Raw genomic sequence first — 21,591 nt, 5'->3', positions numbered from 1 at the left:
AACCTTTTTTACTGATTAATCTCCCAATCCTACTGCTGGGAGGTTTGTCAGCACTTATTTACACGCCCCATTTTAAACACGGACCCAAGGTGTAAAGACTGGGTCYGAAGCCTGTCAGGTGTAAGCGGAACATTTTCTTTTCCCCCGCTTACCTTTTGTTCGGTTTTTGCTCTGTTTTGACTTGCTGCAGGACAAAGTTGAGAGCGCATTGATTTGGGTGGTGTTTTGCTATTCCTTTGGAATTCAGAGCGATTTTGGATAAAGAAATCTAGGCCAAAGCAGTTGKTCATAAAATAATGCTTATCTGACCTGTCATTTTTTACCTGTTAGTCTTTAGTTCTGTCAATGAGTTACATGTATTAGTCCTCTCAGGTAGCAAATGTAATCATACTCGTTTTAAAGCTGAATACTTCTGGTTTCATCCAAAGGGGGGAATGTCAGTTGGGAATGCTGTTCTGTTTAGAATTGGTTTTGTAAAACTATTGATTATAGATGCATACATACACTGTTTTGTCATGGAGAATTAAGTGTACAGTTTGGCCGCTATCTGTCTAAAATACATTTTAAAATAAAGTCTATTTAAATCCAGCCAGTGCTTTTGGTAAAATGTCTGAAACTGAGTTTTAGAAGTGATTCTGATGCCAGTATTTAATTTATTCATAGATTTTAATAAGTATTTCAACATGAACAGAATAATAGTTCTGTAAATTGTCTTTATTAATCTGCACTTTGATAGATATGCAGTATTTGTCATATGTCCTGTGGGGATCGTTATTTCCATGTTTCAAAGTTAGTATAAATACATTCTGGGGGGGGRAAAAAAACTCTGCTTGCACAAATAGAAGTAAATTAATTTGTCTTGGAGCTTCTGCCATATATGTGCCTACGTTTTGCAGTGCATTTTACGTTTAATGTATACTGTTACTGGTTTGCATTATCAAAACTTTTTTTGTAAATCAAAGTTAGGTAAGAGAATGTAGATAAGGTGTTTTACRTCTTTCTGAACTTACATTAATATTTTATAATTTGAGATAGCTAATACAGTGCTTGTGTAGAATACCGCTTAATACTATGTAACATAACTGGCTGCTTTAAGACATTAAGTCATATAATCCTGTAGGGTCAATATACATATCAATTAACAAAACTGTATAATTAAGATATCTGAAAGTGGATAGTATAGGAGCTATTTCCTTCTCAGCCTCCTTTTTTTTAGTTCTCCCTTCATTTTTATGTGAATTCAGTGTTGGTGAGAAGTGTGGGGTTTTAGTGCCTGAAATTTGTTTTTCTGTGCATTGGACAGTCAGAGTTGAGTCTGTGCATCTGCTTTCTGCCTTGCCCAGATATTTCAACTTTTCTTTTTATCCCATTACCTTTAGTGATCACTTAAGGTAGTGCATTTACCATAACATTCATCACTTTGCTTATCTTACTTATAATATTAGTTTTCTGTTAAAAATAACTGCCTGCTAGGAATTGGTCAGGTAGAATTATTTTACCTAGGTTTCCTCCAGACCCATCAGATAGTAGTAATAAAACTACTCACCTCCTCAGAGAAGATGCTCACCTGGGCAGATTTGTGGGCTTTTTTTTTTTTTTTTCATTTGTATAGTGGAAAGCGCAACTCATTAGTAAAGTACAAAGAATATAAAACAAATTCACTACTAACACTCTTCTCAGCTGTGCAACATAGGGGTAGGTTTTTGAAATTGTACACAAAACCTCATCTTCTGTGGTTTAGAGCTACCATGCCGGTTCATTTAGTCTGAGGATTTAATACTGCTTCTAAAAGGAGTTTTATCAGCTCAAAATTGTGACAGTGATAACATACTGACAGTAACATTGGGTATTTCTTACACTTCTTTAACTCTCTGCTGCATTTTAAAACTCATTTCACGGTCTGATTTCTCTGGTTTTCTGTAAGTTTTAATGCTAAAGGGAAATACAGTGCAAGCCTCTATATGTAGTATTGTTTTAGATGAAAAATGTAAATAAAAGGACTCTTTTCCCCAAGCTAATTCCTTATTGTGATGTGTGCAATAACAGTGGAGAGTTTAAACTGACACACATCTTTTTAGAGACTTGCGTTTAAAAAAATATTTTGGTATTGTTACGGGGTATAGGCGTACATTTTTACCTTCCCCAGGCTGAACAACCTCAAAATAGAAGGGGAATGTACTCTAGGTTTGAAACAAATGGAACAAGCAATGTTGTGTGGTAGTGTCTAGGGTGGCATGAGATCAGCACATCCAAACTCTATTCAGCATGCTCAGATTGAGTGATTCAAGCCTGCAAAAATTCATGATAATCACTTACGTAGCTGATGGAAGGGCACAACTGTAGCAAAGAAATAGCTGATTTTTTTGCAAAATTCCCAAGCTTGCGTATTAGCAGTCTTTATATTTCTGAATTTCTAGTTGCAAACCTTTACAATGAGTGTCCTGTCACAGCACGCATGTTCATCTTGGAACAACTGCTGCCCACAAAAAGCAGGCCTGGAGAAAGTATGTGATGTCTGAGCTGTCCTCACTGAAATTCAGCCTAATTTCTCCTCTGAGTACTGGGCTGATCAGCACAGTATTTGGCAAAGCCTCCTCCTTTTTTCTTAAGCTGGATCAAGTCCTAAGCATATGAAAGGAACTGTGCACACAGAATTGAAAAGCACCGATACATGGAGCTGAAACTGTTTGCCTGATTTTTCCATTTCTCTGATGTTGCTAGAAAGAAGCAACAGTAGAGATATAGATACAGATATATATGTGTGTGTGTGTGTGTGTGTGTGTGTATATATATATATGTGTGTGTGTATATATATATATATGTATGTATATATAGTAAACCTTCAACTCCTGGAAATTCCCTTTTGACAAGCAATAGCTAACATGCAGTCGCAGTTACACAACCTTTTGGATGATTCAGGTGTGTGTCCAAAACAAGAAAATATTGTTCTGAAAAATGATACTGGCTTGATAAAAATGTATGAAGAAGAGATAGCTGGAGTTTAGATGACACCATTGTGTTGTAGTCCATCAGGAAATGCATCTCCTGAAGAAACAAGAGATCTTGTCCTGCCCACCAAGTGAAACAAGTTATTGAAACAAGGAAAAAAAGTACTTGTTAATACAAACCTTCTGGGGCCTTGGCTCGACCTAACTATTGTAATCTGTCCTTGCAGCAGGATTTGTGCATTATATATCTGTGGAAAAATACACTTTTCTGTTTTTCTGCTCCAAATGTACATCAAAAATCTGTGTGTTTTAAGGTAACATTAATCACATGCAGAAATTTAGGACTTATAAAACACTTTATCTTTCACTGTATTTGAAAAGACCATATTATCTACATCAGTGATGCATCTTTAAATGTGAATTGAATCAGTGGCACAAATATCGGTGGTTGTTTTCTTAAATATTTGCAGTCCAGAAGGTTGATGTTGACTGGTTCTTTCTATTTCACTCCATCTGTGGATTACTCTTTTACCCCCCCCCATCCTCCCCCTGTAAAGGTATAGGTAAGTTGCTGAAGCCTGAGAAGTAAGAACCTGTGAAATATGAGTGGATGCTATGTCTTGAATGCTTTGGAATTAATTGAGAATAAGGCTTTGGTTATGGGTATTGCCCTAAAGAGAGCAGTTCTGGTTTGCAAGCTACGCAGGAGTGTAATGCCTCTGCGATTCCGCGGCAGCGTCCTGGGAGGAAGCAGGAGTAGCAGAGGGTGGCAGCCAAGGTGATCCTCCTCTTGCTGCTCGCTGCACTAGGCTTTCCATTTACAAAGCGTGTGATGGCTTTCGGCAGGCTTGATTGACAGACAGCTCAGCTAGATGAACCTAAGTCTGTGTCTGTAACTAGGGACAGGTCTCAAATGGGAATAGACAGCATTTATGTTTTTGTTGTGCTTTAGTATGATGGAGGCTTCTCAGCTGTTTCTGTGACACTAGTGGACTTGTTCTGCATTTAATTTTTTCCTGTCTCCTCATCTCTTGCTCTGCTGTCCTTCAAACAAAATAGCTAGTAAATACTTGGTCTCTATGTTTGACCAAGTTGCTAATATCAGTTCTGAAGCTCTTCCATATGTAAGTATGACCTTTGAAATCTAAAAAAACCCAACCTTAGTGGCTTGCCTTTATGCCACTCTGTAAAAGTTGGGCTCTCTTTTGGAGCACTAATTTGTCCATCGACTTGGCCTTTCCTTTCCAAAGGGCACTTTCCCTTCCAAAGCATAAAAAACGTAGGAAAAGCTTGTCTTTTGCAAGTATGATTTGTCAATGCATTCTATAGCAGCTGATATCTGCAACTGAGCAAACTAAACAATTCAGCCAAATACTTAACATTTCCAACTGAAGAAATTTCAAATTCAAGGTGGAACGCAGATATGTATTTTAGTTCTGTTGTATTTAATAATAGCTGGCAGTGAATGAAATACACTCTGAATGTGGTATCAGACACTTTCTGAAATAGAGAAACTGAGGCAGAGGTAAAGTGACTTGTGCATACTATCTGTAGAAAAAGGAGAAGAAAGCGACGTTAGTGTGAATTTTAAAAGCACTTAATGCAAAGATCAAACAATTTAATCACTTAAGTATTTGAAACATTTCRGGTGAAATATTTCAGGATTTTACAGTGTTATGCTCTTAACACTAGAAACCAAAACACAAACTAGCTATACACTTTTGAATGAAACAGCTTTCTGTGTCTCTAATGTGTGTTCTCGATTTATTAATTAGTATGTTGCCTATGCATATAGCTATACTGACATTTCTAAATGTGTGAAAGTATATTTATGTGACTCATAGGGTTTCTTGGTTTGGGTTTTGGGTTTTTTTGAGAAAGGCATCCTAACAGTAGATTATTTTTTCTGGAAGCTTCTTGCACTGGAGATGCTTCATAATTAGATTTGAGCTTAAGGTGTAGTCAGACTTGTCAAGACTCTTTGACCCTCTATGGCTTATCTATTTCACTTGGAACTTTAGGTTTCTCATAGGTGCATAGTAAAGGGAAGTAAATTTATTGATGTAGAGCCAGATTTTTYTAGGCTATGAAAGCAGCATTTGGCTGTCTGTGAACACAGGGTAGCTTCAATAATAATAAACCATTTTCCCTTCTCTCTTCCCCGGTTTCTGTCTTTTTGCCAGGGTAGAGGTGATGCAGGGTCCCTGATACATGCAGTGTAGTTAAAAGAAAACATTAACTGTGTTCATCTTTGTGGGAGTTAACATAAACAGAGCCCAGCTTTCAGGTTGTGAATTCCTAGCATGGTGTTATCTTCAGCTTGGTAGCAGTTTAAAAGGTGGCTTTAAATTGCTGTTTTTCAGCACTGCCTTGAACTTGGACACAGTGATTTGCCTGAACTGCTTGAGTCAAGACTATGACAGATGTCCACAGAGATGCCATGTTGTTATTGAATCATTCTTGATGCCTTGGCAAATGTTTTCATGCTATTCCGTGGTTGCACCTTCTTTCCAAGTGAATCCTGTTGTTAGCCTCCTCCCGTGGCCATTTTTCCTGAGTACCCTGTTGATGGGAGGATGCTGCTTCTGGTTTTAGAAGCTGGCTCACAGCCCCTCGCTTCCCCCAGGCACTTTGCAAGCAGAACAGAATGCTGGAATGGTTAAAGACTGAATACGGTATATAATTAACATCTAGAAAATATTCTGATTTTCTTTGTMATGTGATTGCTAGATCAACTGTATTAAATACAAACAGTTTGCTAGAGTATAGTTTACAAATGCAGAGTAAACCTGTAGGAGAATCATGGCATTAGCTGTTTGAAGACAGTGGTGTCAGGACCTGTGCACATCCATGTATATTTGTGCTTTTAGTGAAAAATACCAGAAGCATGAAAACTGTTATCAGCATGATACTGGAGTTTCAATGTTGGACTTTTAAAATCCTCCACTAAAATTTTGAAGTAAATATTGCTGGGACTTTCCAAGAAAGAGATGCGTAAGAGGAATTTGAATATGAAAGTTTGGTGGGGTTACATCATTTGGAGAAACCGTAGATGAATTTCTAAGCCCACTAGTAGTTTCATGTGACCTTGTTGCAAAGATTTGGAGTTCCAGCTCAGTTGAATAGATGTAAAATAACTAGAAATTGAACCTGTTGTCATTGAACCAGACTACACCAGAAAGTATTATGTTCAGCAACTGTTAATTGCCTGGTATTGAAAGGGCCAGTTCCAGAGTGCTGTTGAAAGGGACATCTTTGTTAGGTTTTGGGGAGTGTGCATGGGGGAGATTCTGTAAACTTAAAACTGAATTGCTTTGAAGTCCTGACATGCATCTGGCCTTCAGCTGTGCTGAGATTCTGCATTTGCACTTGGTATCCATCATGGTGGTAATGGAGTGCTACTCAAAATTACAAGGTATACGCATTAATTCCATCCAGTCTCTTTCCAGCTGTCAGTCACTGCCTCTGCTAATACAGTTCTCAAGTACTCTGGCTGCTAGATATCTTGTCCTTATCTCAAGGGAAGTGGTTTGTGCTATGCAGCCATTTCTTGAGCAGTATTTCTCCCTGCCCCAGGATTTGTAAAGTTCTCTGCACAACACAATAATACCAGAGCCTGTGCGAGGTAAATAATAGTTGGTTAACTAATAGTTTAAGACATTTACTGTAGGTGATGGGGGGGGGGGAGCAGATTTTTGTCTCAGATACTTATAACACTTGAAGGGACATGCCAAAATCCAAAATGAAATGTTGGTTTGATAAGAAAACAAATCATTGCTGCTGTCACACGGAGTAGGTGCATGTGAGCTTTATTCTGACTTTCTTTTCACATGTGTATGTTGTGGGGACAGGAGGATATCATCAGTATAGGAATTTTCCCTCATCTGTTAAATTTAAGGTAGGGAAAAAAAAATGTTGTGGTTAGACGCTCATCCCGGAGCATCTCCACTGAGTGATTCTGAGCTGCCCAGAAGGAGCAGCTGAGGATTACCCCGTGGAAGGGGAATCCTGGGTGGCACAGCGCCAGCACAGTCAGTGCTGTGCCACCTGTTTCCTCCCCTCTTCCTCTCCGCATGTGGGCAGTACGCCAGAGGTAGGGGGGGGCACAGCCAGAATGTGCGCGCTGTGGCAAGCCTGGAAAGGCAGAACAGCTCTTAAGGTGTGTCTTCGTTGACATACAAAAGCCCAGTAGCTGCTCTAATTTGAGCTAGAGGTTATTTTGCATTCCTCTGTCTCTTGCCGTTTTCCACCATGAGCTGAACTTTGCATAGCCTGCTCTGCTGTGCCTCTGAATCACAGGGTGCCCTAACATGGCTGAAGACCTGTCTTAAATGCAGGTGGGAAATTACATGTGGTGCTATCTCTATTCAAAAAAATCTGTTCTTCAAGCATCCATTGGTTACATTTTGGTGACCATCTTAGAGCAGAAATTGCATCATGTCTTTGAGCCTTCAAAGGAGCTTCAGTTTTAGCACAAGGTATTAAATAGGCTGTTTGTTCAAGTGTTTTTGGCCTAGTCACATTCCAGATAATATCGGAAATGAAAATTCATGAAATGTTACCTCCCTCCAGGAAAAGCAACTTTGGGGGAGGGTTGTTTAAATTGAACGTGGCCAACATGATATATTCTACATCCTTACCATCACTTCTCTGCCCAGTGTTTGAGCTAAGCATGAATGATGGGCTCTTTGCAAGATTGGGGTGATATCTTGAGCTTTGTCAAACCCACTTCCATCCCCAGCAAATTTGAATGTCATGACTGTGGAGGGTGGGCTTCTCTTAAACTTCATGGCACAAATTGGGTAAAACCAAAAACCTACATAGATCCATTTTTGCCCAAGGATCCTCAAATCTACAGGAGTATAAATGTAGAATGCAGTACTAGAACTAGAAGGAACACAGTCATCTGGCAGTCTGGTTACAATAGGCAAGCAAAGCTCATTCTTTCACTCTTTACTGCAGAATGATACAGGACTTAGGAGACCTCCCCCCTCAAAAAAGAAAAAAATGAAAAAAGAAAACAAAAACCAGAAGTATTTGTGCATCTCAGAGAGAAAAAGCTACCTCTGCTTTCAAAAGTAAGGCTGGACTTGGCTTCAGCTTATCACAGCAGACTTCCCTTGCTCTCCCCTCCCTTCTTTTCACAGCTCTGCCTTCCTCCAAATGAAGCTTCCATCTGGTTAAGAGGTATGAAAGACTTTAATTCTCTCATTGTTCCCGTGGACCATTTGGTTGGGAGCAGTGGAAGATAGTTACACCCTGTTTACCTGTTCTTTGTGAAAAAATGCTACATGGTTGGATATTCCTATCCTAGGGGTACCATACACAACATATGCTTCAGAAGCATCTGATTTATTGTACTGAAAATAAGATGTTACAGCCTTTGCTGTTCCTGCTTGTAAAGCCAGCAGAATGGTRTTTGAACTTGTAAACTTGCCATTTACCTTTTAAAAATTGTATTCACAACTGTCCTTTTGTCACATTATTAAAAGACTTCAGTCACAGACTAAAAGTCAGGAGCTTAGTCCCTAATTCATGGATCTTTCTGCCCATGGGTTGTAGACTCTCTGAAGTGGAGACTTTGTCTTTTTAAATGTTACTATGCAAGTGCAGATTAAAGGTTAAGGTGATAAATGTTTTGGATAGTAGTGTGTCTATGTGTAATTATATTCTGTTGAGTGTGTATTTGTTGATACAGAGTATGGTCGCTTCCAGAGACACAGACTGCACTGGAAAAGTGAGCTGGGGAAGGTCTGCCAGATACCCTGTACAGTGAATAAGTTGTAGATGTTCCTTGTGATTATTCCCATGAAATTCAGTGGCAGCTTACCCATGGTTGCCTGTACTTATCCTAGGAATAAGCTGGAAGTCTCACAGTACACACTGTGACTATATTAAGGATACCATATACACAGCTGGGAATACAGCTTAATACAGTAACCATACTAGGAAACAAATAAGAGACCTTGATTATCAAGCAAGGAGTAATGCAAAGTGCGATGTCATGAAAGGCCTGGAGAGATCCAGGGGATGCTGTCATCCACACTTAACAGCGCACAGGGGCTTAACAACAATGTGATGTCATGTTCTGAAAGCGTCTGAGAACATCAGAAATAGAAACTAGAATGACCACAGGAGAACAGCTCCAAGGCACGTTGTCTAAAGAGTCTGGTGAAGAAGCAGCAGTCTACTTGCTTGCATATGACTGCTGAAAACTAGGGACTGATACTAGCAAGCCATAAAGCAACACGCAAGCAGCAGTACACAACCAACCAGGAAGCACCTGCTAGAGCAGATGGTAGCGTGCTGAATGGACGACTGGGGCAGCAGAGCCCCGCGAGCCACCCCTGGCATGGGGAGCGAGCACTGAGAACGAGGCAGAACAGCAGACCTTGACAGTAAGCACCTGACAGTTGAAGCTGTGCAGCAATATCCCTGCTCCAGTACACAGTGGTGCCTTGTCATAAATACTGCTGAAGACGTGGTGTATGCGCTGCAAGATCCAGCCTAACCTGCTGCATGTTAGATTTTCTGCTAGGCATTCGCATGCAGGTTCCTTCTTAGCTGTTCGGGCAAGTAGTGGTTTATACACTTTTTTGTCCTTTGACTACCCTTGTATTGCTGTGTTATCTCTGATGTTTAGTAGCCTGTGGCATGTCGCTCTTCTGCTGTTTCTCACTATGTAGTAGGTTTTTGGGAAGGAGGTGGAAGAGGTAGGAAGGGACAGGTCATGTGGCCTATTTGTCGTGGTACTTATTTCCATTAGTGCTTTGACTGGCTTATGCATTGTGTAGTAGACAACAGTAAAACTGACTGTATACAACTTCTGCAAGTTGGATCTTCCTGTCTTTGGCATAACTAAGCATGAGTTATTTCAGAAAACTTGTTCCCTTAGCCTATCCATCCAAACAAGTTCAGACTGTCTTCCTTAGTCTGACTGTTCATCCATATGTCTGTAACATTATGCAGATTGAAATGTGATACAATTAAATTGATTCAGACCAGTTGAGGCCCACTCATCTCGCTCAAGAATACATCAAGACTCAGAGAGGGTACTAGCGCCGGCTACTTATATCAGGCAAATGTTTGTGCTGTGTTTTGGTGAGAAAATCTGAAGAAAGAGACATGTAAAAATGCTAGTCTTACTGTGCATTTTCAGTGTGTTAATGGGAAGTCCAGTAGATGTTTGGAGAATGATTCAGGGTCTGGAATTTTTATAAAACTATTAAGACGTCAGGAAAACAAACGGGGAGAGATTTACTCCCTCTGTCATACTTTTGTGGTGGTGAGCTGTTTTAGATGAAATGCAGCTTTACTGAGGTCACCTTTTCAGTACTTATATGTGCTTACATAATTGTTTAACTGTCTAGCGTGGCCTGCTATAGTATGCCTGGATAAGGCCCATCGTCCTCAGAAGGGGACTACGTTTTGAGTAGACAGCARGGCAGCAGCCAGCATGTTGGTTCCTTTGGCCTGTTGCCTGTGGCGGAGCCGTCTCCGGTTAAGAACACGCAGTGCAAGAGCAGTGCCCTCGCCTGCGTGGGATGTCGGTGGCTGACCAGCTCAGCGCTGCAGTTCTCTGGTTATGTGCAAGATTGTAAGTGCTGAAGAGAAGAAGGAAATAGCCAGTAAAGGTGGAGTGGAAGGGGAAGAGAGCGGGATGTGCGAGACTGCTGGCTGAGAGGACATGGGCAAACAGCCGTGGATAATTTTAATACTCAGAAAGTGTATAAGCTGGTGGTAGTTGTTACTGTTTGTACTGCAAAACAGAACTGGCTACAATGCAGCCTTGAGTGTGCACATTGAAAGGAAGTGGGGAGAAGCCCCAAGTGCCCAGTTCATGCAGCTGTGTTACCTTCATGCTTTTGCACATGTGTATTATTTTCTATAGTATTGTTAAATCTCTTTGAATCTAAAGCCACTTTAATTTTAACTTGACCACCTAGGCACTGAACTTGCGTTGCTGCAGTTGCAATTCTGGATCGTTAGGAGCCGTGTGCCGCTGTTTCCTAAATGAACTCTTAGATTTGACCAGGCTTTCCACCACTTGTAAACCTGCCCAGTTTTATTCCGTGATAACTTCCCTGTGGCAGTTGTTTTGACTGTACCTTTGCCCGGTGTCTTGGTACTGGGCAAAGGAAACAAGAAAGTGTTGCAGGTCTGTATCAAATAAAGTTTTTGGAAAGGCAGAGAGGAAACAGCAGTCTTCCCTTAAGTGGAGCAGACTGAAAGTAGAAGCTAGTTGGCTCTTCTGCTGCCATATTAAAGGGTTCTTCTTCTACATCCATAGCAATTTCCAACTCCTCCTCAGATCTCTTATCTGCCCCTGTGGAAGCTTTGTCTAATTCCCTGTTTGCCTTTTCTCTTCCTCCTGTTCTTGCCATGCAGTGAGGACAGATACCGTTTTCTTTGGTCTGCTGCACAGTTTCAAGCCAAATCTGACCGTAAGCTCTGTCCTGTGCTGGTTGAGCCCATGAGCATTGTCTCCCTCAACCCCGGCCTTGCTTCATCTTCCTACGTGTGTTTTTGCAAACTTCCTTTTCTGGCTTTTGCAAAGAGGATAAGACAAAAAAAAGATTGTGCATTTTGCACAATTATCAGCCTTCCAATAACAGGATCTAATCTGCTTCCACAGAAAACCTTTTCTCCTGCAGCTGTGGAGTTCCCTAGCCTCTCCAGCCAGATCCCAGCCACATGGCGGCCGGTGGATGGGGAAGTTGTGTGCTCTACACGATAGCACTCTCCTTTGCCCACGTTGTTCAGAAAGAAACATATCTCTGGGTGGATTCTGAAACTACCGAGCGCTGTCTCAGATGAGCAAGCGGGCTGGCCAAAGGAGATAATGCGGCAGGCAAAGGCCTCTGTGTGCTGTGGAGCAAGGACACAAACAGATAGGGATGAAACATAGCTGCTCTAAGGTTTGGTTTTGGGGTGGAGCTTTTTATTTTACTGTTTCTTCTTTTTTTGGACGGGGGCTGTATGTATGAAGCAAGAGATGTCCAAGAAAACTGTGTTTGTCCCTGAATTGATCTGAGTACCCTGATACTTAAATACTGTTACACTAAAAAGCTGTATGTATGTGCCTTTAGATTTGTTGGGGGGGGGGGGTGTTTTGGTTTGGTTTTTGCATTGAAATAAATGTATGTAGGATCTTGAGCATTTGACTTAATCTTTGGTTTCTCCTAACCAGTCTAAAATTCTGGAAGACTTCTGTATAGTCATTCCCTATCATAATTTTTCTAGGAAAACTGTAGAGACTTGGAAAACGTATTTCCTGTCTAACTCTGATCCTCCTACTCTCAATGAATCATTTGTACTCTCGTGTTGCTTTGGGCTGACTTCCCTATTGACTTCAGTGCTTAGGATTTAATTAGAAATCTAGGGATGTTATTTGGAGCTGTAAAACTACATAGGATTCTTCTCTGTGCTGCTGCACAGAGAAGGTTACAGTAATAAAAAAATTAAGGAAATTAAATATTTGCATATTAACTGTCCTTTGTGTGAACTGAAGAGTTGCTTCACGTTTCTGTGTGCATCATTCTCGCAGACTTTCTTCTGTCCAATACTCTCTGCATAAAGCAACCCCCTCACACCCGTAAACAACCCCCAAACCTCAAGAGTTGAGCTTTGGTTCTCTGGTTGCCTGTTACAGGAGGGGGGCTATAATGCAGTCAGAAGGATGTGTTTTTCAAGGTATTTGTATGTAGGGGAGAAATAATCCCCAGAAATTCTCCATGGATGTGAAAATGCCTGGATAGTGTCCGAAAGGGTGGGGCCTTCCTGTGGTGGCACAGACCATGATGCCGAGAGCTTCTAGAGAGCCCAGAAAAACTCACCTAATGTTTGCTACTAATTGAATCTTGTGAGAGGGACTTGACTCTAGGGTGAAAATGAGCTGTTTTATGCAGGGTGGAGCATGCTTAGCGGCTCTTTTGCATTAATACTCTTGTTTTGTGTCAGTTGAAGATAGCACCTGCAAAAAGAGTGGTGCTCAGTAAAGCAGATTGTAACTTGCTATACACACCCCGTGTCAGCTGCCTTGCTCTCCCTGTTAGGCACCTTCTGTGCTGCACCRACATCTGGGGAAATTATCGCTGCCTCCCCCTTCGAGTCTCCCTACTGCAGCAGGGCAGGGGAGATAAGTCAAGAGATGTACTTAAGTAGCAGCAGCCTGTATTCACTAAACCTCCCCTTCCAGAATCATCTGCAACATGCCTTGTAATTCCCCGAGAAAATAGTTGCCTCTGTGGAGAAGATCTTGCCCTAAGGTACACGAAGCTACCCTAATGAGAAGGGGGTGAGGATGAAATCCAGCAATGCCTGATTTAGGATAGCCAGTGTCTGTCTTTGGGTTTCAGAAATGTCTGAGTAGGCAGTGATCTGAAATACACAGTTCTCCAGCTTGAAAAGCTTGAATAATTTTTGCATGCACAAAGAAGCTGTTTTAACAACTGATGATACATTGTAATAGCAGACAAGTTGCAAAAAGTGTCAAAGTTGTAGGTTAGTTTAAAAAATATATATTGTTTTCATATTGTTTAGAGTGCTTATTGTTTTCATTTACCAAAGGCAGTGCTACTTATAACAAATAAGTTAAGCCAGGATTAATGTTTCTGAAGTCTAGCCTGTGTTTTTGAAGTGTAGCTGAGACCCTTCAAGAGATGCTAACCTAGCAAGCTAGTGAAATTAAGAATCAGATACTGAAAATAACCCTTAGCATGCTTGCCAGTTTAATGGAGTACTTTTTATTCAGTTCCATTGCTTGAGTTGTGTTGTAGTTTGCTTGTGAGTGAACTCTTTATTCTCCATGCAGAATTTCTTATTCACATTTTGCATTGCTCTTTTTCCAGGTTAAAGAACTCGTTCTTGACAACTGTAGGTCATGTGAAGGCAAAATTGAAGGCCTTACAGATGAGTTTGAAGAGCTGGAATTCTTAAGTACAATCAACGTAGGCCTAGCCTCGGTTGCAAACTTACCAAAGTTAAACAAACTTAAGAAGGTAAATAAAATGCCATATGCCATATCTTTCCCTCTTTGCAATATACTGAATATAATATAGTTGTTTTCAGAAAAACTTAATTTAACCAACCAAGTGGCTTTGTGATACATGGTTAGTGCCAAAAACTCAAGATGTTTATCTGCCTTTTAGCTCGAACTAAGCGACAACAGAATCTCAGGAGGACTGGAAGTGTTGGCAGAAAAGTGTCCAAACCTCACGCATCTAAATCTAAGTGGCAACAAAATAAAAGATCTCGGTACAATAGAACCTCTGGTAAGTTATTGTGATACAGAATGAAATCAAAACCTGTCATTTTGTGATGAGGAGGGGTAACGCACTGGCTTAGTGGAGCCTGAATATTTTGGACTTTGAAATTTCCAAACCAACTTTCAGCTAAGTGTCTTCAGTTCTGGTGTTTATCTCTGCAGCCGCTGGCCTTTGCTACCGGACTGTAGTGTGGCTGTGGCTCTAGACTGACTGACACCCCTAACAGGATACTGGTAGTCRGGCACCGTCTGCGGGGAGCACAGTGTAGCCGGGACTGGTGCTGCGTCTCAGCTGGGAGCATGAGATGTTGCCTCCCTCTAGCGGCCAGCCCTCTGCAAAAGAGGAGCCAGCCACATCCCCAGGAGTCAGGACTTGGCATGGGGCAGAGTCGTGCAGCGAGTAGGCGGCTGCAGCAGTATCTGGAACTTTTGTCCTCACGTTGCCTATTCTTGTTTAGGGCAGGTCAGCCAGAGTTGCAGTGGTGGCTGCTTGTGAACTGTAACAGTGCAAACTGGGGGTTACTCCTGTTTCTTCTGAGCTTTCTGTAGATACTACAGTACCTCTACTATGGTACCAGTTTGACGCACTTACCGCTCATTAAGCGCGAGTTCTCTGCTTCCCTCCTCTTTCCATAGCTGAACCTTTAAGTCCTGACTGAGGCCAGCTGAGGGAAGTAGGTCTGTGCTTATCCACACAGGTTGTGTCCTCTAGGACTGTCTGTTTGGAACAAAGCTGTGCACCTGACAGTGTCACATTGCAGTCTTGTGCCCTCCCTGAAATATGAAGGCTAGTGTCACTCAATCAGTGCATTTTAGAAGCACAACAAATTTGCGCTAATGTAACTCATCAGAAGAGAGTAACCAAGAGTCAGCTCAAATGGCTGGCATGTGTTGCAGGTTTGCCTCCCTTAGCCAGACTCTCTACTTGAACTGAATGTATTTTCCCTAAAGCATTCAGTCTAAAATTACCAGCCACTACTTCTGCTCAGCAATGTGGGATGTGCTGGTGTTAGTAGAAACCAGCTGCAATGCCATGTGCCACCAGGCTTTGCCTGCTCACTTTCACTATGGTTATTTCAAATGTTGGGTTCAAGTTTATCAGGTTGCAGTTCCAAAAAGCGTCCACGTGTCCATTCATTTAGTGCTTTTTAGAACTGTTCTTTAGTTTTTGGATTGTGTGCCCTTTAATCTCCAGAAATGAAGAGTTTCAGCTTGTTTTTACTTCCAAAATACTTGCTCTTAAAATGTCTCAAGGAGCAGTTCTCAGATGAGTTTGTCTTGGACCGTCTTTCCTTTAACAGAAGGGGACAGCAGAGGAGCTGAACTCCTGTAGCATACATATGAGAAAGAGGATTGTAACTGCTTCCAGTTCAGGCTTGTTCTTTTCTTGAAGTCACCATTGCTCTGTATCTTCAACTCCAGAAGGGAGATATTTCATAAGACTTGATACAAATCCTTAACTGCTATGCTTGTGTTTTTCTTGTTTTTTTTAAGTGCCCTTGGCTGCTGGCAGTGCAGACCTCTTCCTCAAAAAAAAACAAAAAAAAMCAAAAAAAACCTTTCACAAGAATAATAAAAAAAAAAGTTAGAAATTGAACAGAAAAGGATTAAGTAGACTACAATCATTAAAACTTTTTAAATGTCCCTCAGTAAAATTCTTGTGTCCAAAGAATAGGCTGTTTCTTTTTACATTGATAGTAGTAGTTTAAAGGTATCTGACTGCTGGCTCCAATATCTTGCTTTGCCCTTTTGTGTTAACTCACTGGACTGATATTTATTCTTGGCTTGGTCCCTCACAATGTGTAATTTTGCACCATTACCTCTTTCCAAATTTCAGTCTTCTGCTTGTGAGATACTGAACTTTAGAAAGAGCATTTTCCATTCACAGATATCAAAGCAACAATGGCCAAGCATTGCAGAATTCTATTCCACACCAATTTAGTAGGCAGAGAATGAAGTGACCCTTTTGTCATGGGAAGCTGTTGAGCACATTAACTCCAGCTGCTGTTGTGTTCTCTGTTCTTTAGAGATTTATTGTAACACTGAACTTCAGAGACTTTTCTTTCCTTGCAGAAAAAGTTAGAAAACCTGAAGAGTTTAGATCTTTTCAATTGCGAGGTAACCAACTTGAACGATTATAGAGAAAACGTATTCAAGCTCCTCCCGCAGCTCACATACCTCGATGGCTACGATCGGGATGACAAAGAAGCACCAGACTCTGATGCAGAGGGCTACGTGGAAGGCTTAGACGATGAGGAGGAAGATGAAGATGGTATGTAAATTGTGTTACTTGGTATACATAAGTTAAGAGTGATATGCTGCCTAGTACTTTTTGTTTCCGGCTCTGACTTCTTGGCCAGAGAAGGGGTGTGTCAGTAGCTCCTTCCCTGCCTGATGTAAGGAGAAGTACCTCAGTGCCCTCTGAARGAATGAGGGGAAGGAAGATGGGCAGGGCTTGAGAAAGTTTTCTCAGTCTTATCTGTAGTAAAAGACAGGGAGTGAAGGGGTAGTAGAAGAAATGGGCCAGGAGGAGGAGTAAGACAAGCAATAAGACACTAAAAGAGTTCAGGGAACGGTGAACTTCAGGGAAGGAAGACATAAGGAAGAAGTGGGTAAGAAAAGATGACATGTACATACTGCAGTTTTCCAGGAACCATACAGTCAGGGGAGTATGTGCAGTTGTGTAGACCCTGATAGATGAGGGTGGAAGGGGGAACCAGACTGGGTATAGAAAAAAGTGCCAGAGTCAAGGAATCAAAGGAGCTGAGGCATTGCTTATTAACAGGAGAGTATGTCTGATCATTAAGGGCAAAGTGAACTAGTTGGGTTAGGGCAGAAGAGGGGAAAGTGTGTACTGAAGATTGCCTGGAGCAAGCTCTGTGAAAGGCACTAATGAAGTAGCAAACAACTTTCTAATGTTAGGAAAATTAACTGTGGGTCCCACTGGGCTGTAGGTGCCGTTCTGCCTCCCTGGCAGACTGCAGTCAGAGGCATCAGTTCACCAGCTGGATGAGTATCGGGCTGAGTTGGGGAATTTGCTAGACTCTTCAAACCCAGCTGCACAGCAAAAGCAGAATAGCTGGACTTGCACTTTTCTCTCGAGTGCTGAATGTGAGATCTGGTGAAAGGGTGAGTGTTGCAGCACTGCCTGGCAGAGTGGTGCATTCAGCCAGGTTCAGCAGGGACAGGTTCTTTTCAGCAGAGCACAAGCCTGGGCCTGTGTTCAAATGCATGAAAAAGCTCCAAAACACCCTTCATACAGTATGGAAAACACTCCTGGTTTGTTGCTTGGGCTAGGTGTATTTGAACTCTTTCCTCTTGAAAACAGATTGAAAACTCCCATTTTGGATTGTGTGCAGCCCTTCCTCTGGCAGCACAAAGGCAAGGGGTGGCTGTTAGGGAGCATTTCTAGTGTGTGGTTGCCTGTTACAGTTCTGCGCTGTCCCTGGTGGGAGCAGATGGACAGAGCAGAAGAGCTGCAGTGTCTCATAGGCTTTAAAATGCCTATTAGTAGTGGGAGCTGGAGCAGCTTCAACTAAAGCAGCCCTGAGGCTTCTGTGACTTACTGTCAAGGCCCCCTCAGTCCTGGAGCAGGTCAGTCTGTGGGTACAGCTGCTGCGCTACCCTGTCACTAGACTAAAGAGGCACAAGACTGTGTCTAGCTCTGTGTTTTGCAGCTGGAGAGCTGCATGAAACTCTGTTCTGCCTTTAAGCAATGCTTTCAGTTTGCTCCTTGCATCACTAAGAGGGCACATCTCAGGTGGTAATGCTGAAAAAATAAACTCTAAATATCTGAGTGGTTAATCTTGTTTGCTTGTGTAGAAGAGGAATACGATGAAGATGCTCAGGTAGTAGAAGACGAAGAAGATGAGGAGGAAGAGGAGGAAGGAGAAGAGGAGGATGTAAGCGGAGAAGAGGAGGTAAGGTTTCATTGTAGTTAAAAATGAGCATGGAGTGAACATTCTCTAACTTGGAATAGCTGGGCAAGAAATGGACCAAATATTGAACCTTTTTGTAGTTGAAGCGTGTACTTTTTTTTTTTTTTAACCTGAATTAAAATTACAATGGGGGTGGCATTGAGGAGTGTCTTTCTGTGAGCCAGCTGCCATCTAGTGACCACTGACATTAAATCATTCTGTTTATTGGGCTGATGTCAAAAATACTATCAGGAATGTTTGTGGAGTTTTCGCATGYGGAGCCTTTGAAAAGCTGGAGTTACAGTCTCCACGCAAGCAAAGGAGGAGTGGGAGAAACTGCAGCCCAGAAAACACAGAGTACCAACGCTGAACCTTTACACCATGGTATTGATTTGAGTAAGAGTTAGTCAGAATGACAATGGGATAAACGGGATGAGCACAAAGAGCAGAAAGTGAAGTTGTCTTTGTGAGGGCCTGTGGGTAACTGTTGCTCATGTTATTCTTAGCACACGTAGAAAAACACAGTTTAGCACCTCTTTGTAAGAAGAGACTCTGAGCAGACCCTGCTCTAACAAGGTCACACTGRTGTTGTAGAAGTTGCGTGCTGCTTGATGTGGTACACAAATTACTGACCATGTGCTCTCAAGAACAAGGTTCCTCCTTGGACATGTGCTTTGTGACACTTAAGGATGCTTAAATTCTTTGCATGGTCTGGGTCCTGTGTGTAGGGTATGCTGAGCCTGTCGCAATCTGCTGAGACTTCGCTGTTAGCAGAACCACTGGGAACGGGACTAAAAAGTGACTGTAGGAGATCATATAATCCATCCTCTGGCCAAAGAATCGCAGATACTTAGCTCTCACTCTTTCTGACTGGTTGGCCAGCCTGTTTTCAAAAATAACAGCAACTTCTCAGGATCTGGAGATGTGTGTTCATCTTTTAACTCTCCTTACCTCTAGACATTGTGCCTTCTACTGTCCAGTCATCAACTTTAACTAAACTCAAACTTCTTAACAAATTTGCAGCAACATAGCAGTGTGAATTATAAAATCATTTACTTGCTGAAGGCTTTAAGCTAGAAGTGGCTGCTATGATTGCTTTTGATTTCCTGCAGTGAAACTTGGGCCAGAGTCCAGTTATACTGTAGCTAAGAACTTCAGCAACTGCACTTACATAAGTGTGGGGGAAGTGTCTGCCTTTTTGTTTGTTTTTTGTTTAAGATGCTTCAAGGACTTTTTCCCTGTTGTAAAATGCTGCTGGATATTGTTAAATTGTGAAAGGTGCTGCACAAAAAGCAACTTTTTTGATACTTTCTTTTCTGTCTAGGAGGATGAAGAAGGCTATAACGACGGTGAGGTAGATGATGACGAAGATGAAGAAGAACTTGGTATGGCAGTAATCCAGTTTTTGCTAGAGATTAAAAAATAAAATGTGTAGTATAGTAAAGGCAGGCTCGCATTTGTATTCCTGCCTCTTTGATAGCAAGCCAGCTGCCAAGTAGAAGCCTGTTGAACTTGTTCAGCTTCCGAGTAGCATGTGGAAGCATTCACATAATTCAAGTTGCGTTTTATTTTGCAGATGAAGAAAGGGGACAGAAGAGAAAACGAGAACCTGAAGACGAAGGGGATGAAGACGACTAAACTGAATAACCTATTTTGAAAATTTCCTATTGTGATTTGACTGTTTTTACCCTGTATCCCCCCTCCCCACACCCCCAACTTTTTTTTTTTTTTTTTTCTCCTGATTGTAATGTTGCTGTGGGAATGAGAGGGAGAAGCAGACTGGGTGGGCAAGGGAATAAAATACTATTTTTACTGCCACTCCTCCTCCTATTCATTTTAAATTTTTTCTTTTTTTGTCCCTCTCTTAGTCCCTGTAACTGCAATAGTAAGTATAAACCAAGTGGTAATTTGTTTCTTATTATTGGAGTGGATAGTTTGACATCTTAAAAAATAAAAAGTTTAAGATCAGTGGATGATACCCAAAATATGCATAATCTGTTCTGAGACAGCTGAATATCTGCTTGTGGGGATTTTCCACCGCTGCCAGTCACTAAACATATTGTAAGCATTTTTTAGGGATGCTGCAGATCTAGGCAAAGCATCCCTCCACAGCAACAGGTGTGAGAATGGCATATTGATAAAGTGATTTCTTTGTTGCCTGTCTGTGAATGACTGCCATTTTCAGCCAATGCTTTCCCTGCTTCTATAGGTATCTTTTATTTTGCTGTTTGTAAATAGTGACCAAATGTTTTTGTTGTTTTTTTGTTTTTTCCTTCAGGGTGTTCCTTTGGATCTGKTTTGTGGGGTGAACTTGCAATCCCCCCTCCCCCTGTGTGTTGTGTTTTTTCCTTTCTGTTTGTTTTGGGGTTTTTTTTTTGGCTAGGGTATAGCCAATACACTGAAAATGGCAGGCATTTAAATATATATATAAATATATATAAAAAGTGTTCCTAATTCCTGAGTTACTAGTGAAATGAATTTGACAATTGTAATAAAAAAATGTTTCAACCCTTTTAAATAAGGTGTGTACTATTTTGGTCTGTAATATATAACACCTAGTCAATTTTAAGTGATGAGAAACTACTTCCACTTGTGCTATATACTTTGAAAATTTTTACAAACCTAAATACAGGAGGCAGTTCAGCATGTAGGGTAGGAGGTTTCTTTTCATACACTCAAGCACGAGATACTAATACAAAATTGTATTTTCTTACCTAGTGGAAGTCAGTAAAATGACTGAAAATACCTAGTGAATGTACAGTTTTACTTTCATATCCCTCTTTAAAATAGCTTTAGAAGTGACTTGTATTTCCTAGTCAATATTTCATCTGTATAAATACATTTGCAACAGTTTTTTTTCCCAGAAGAGCCAAACTTTGAGTTTTATGTCTGTTTGTCATTGATGAATTTCAATAAATCTTTTTATACAATTTTTCTGTGGCTTATTTGAGTAAAATGGGCCACTGGGAATGAATTGCATACCTTTTTTAAAAGGCATTTAATAACCTATTCTGGTAAATTCCCCAATATTTTTAGTAGCTTGATGATATGTTTTGCTCTATAAAACTACTCTTAGCCATGGTTGGGTGAAACCAAGGGAGAGGTTTTGGTTTTAATGCAAATAATGGTACACCATTTTTATTTCAGGAAGAGGATTTTTTTTCCCTGTGTTGTCATGATGAATATTATAGTTTAGCGTGTTCATATCTACTGAGTGTTTGATCCGACCCCTATTTATCCAGGCCCAGAAGAAAGAATGCCTGGTTTCCTCCGTCTGATTGAGGAAAAAAATGGTTCTGTGTGTTAGGTTACTAGAGGTAGGAACTCTGCTGCGATATTTCGCTTGTGATTGATTAACCGAGACAAAGGCTCCTTCCRGTTACGTACTGACAGTCCAAAGGCAAGTTTCTCCCAAGTTTTCCTCTTGCGAGGGAGCTCTGCATTACAGGTGAACAGCAGA

At 41.2% G+C, this 21,591-nt stretch overlaps 1 protein-coding gene across 3 annotated transcripts in view; it reads left to right on the top strand.

Moving 5' to 3' along the window:
* Positions 1-21,058, top strand: part of ANP32A (acidic nuclear phosphoprotein 32 family member A) — a 23,870-nt gene extending 2,812 nt beyond the window's left edge. Inside the window, exons 1-7 of one of the 3 annotated variants that reach the window (XM_026060708.1) lie at positions 11,656-11,866; positions 13,799-13,948; positions 14,099-14,221; positions 16,288-16,486; positions 18,037-18,134; positions 19,456-19,516; positions 19,708-21,058. In XM_026060708.1, the coding sequence (XP_025916493.1) occupies positions 11,846-11,866; positions 13,799-13,948; positions 14,099-14,221; positions 16,288-16,486; positions 18,037-18,134; positions 19,456-19,516; positions 19,708-19,769 (714 nt within the window). In that variant the 5' untranslated portion in view covers positions 11,656-11,845 and the 3' untranslated portion in view covers positions 19,770-21,058. Of the gene's footprint in view, positions 1-11,655; positions 11,867-13,798; positions 13,949-14,098; positions 14,222-16,287; positions 16,487-17,168; positions 17,992-18,036; positions 18,135-19,455; positions 19,517-19,707 lie in introns of those variants that run through there. The other 2 variants (XM_026060707.1, XM_026060709.1) reach the window with 2 other exon arrangements.
* Positions 21,059-21,591: the final 533 nt, after the last annotated feature.

Source organism: Apteryx rowi, unplaced genomic scaffold, assembly GCF_003343035.1.
Source record: "Apteryx rowi isolate R43461 unplaced genomic scaffold, aptRow1 scaffold_170, whole genome shotgun sequence".
Lineage (NCBI taxonomy): Eukaryota > Metazoa > Chordata > Aves > Apterygiformes > Apterygidae > Apteryx > Apteryx rowi.
This window is presented reverse-complemented; position numbering and strand designations above follow the sequence as displayed.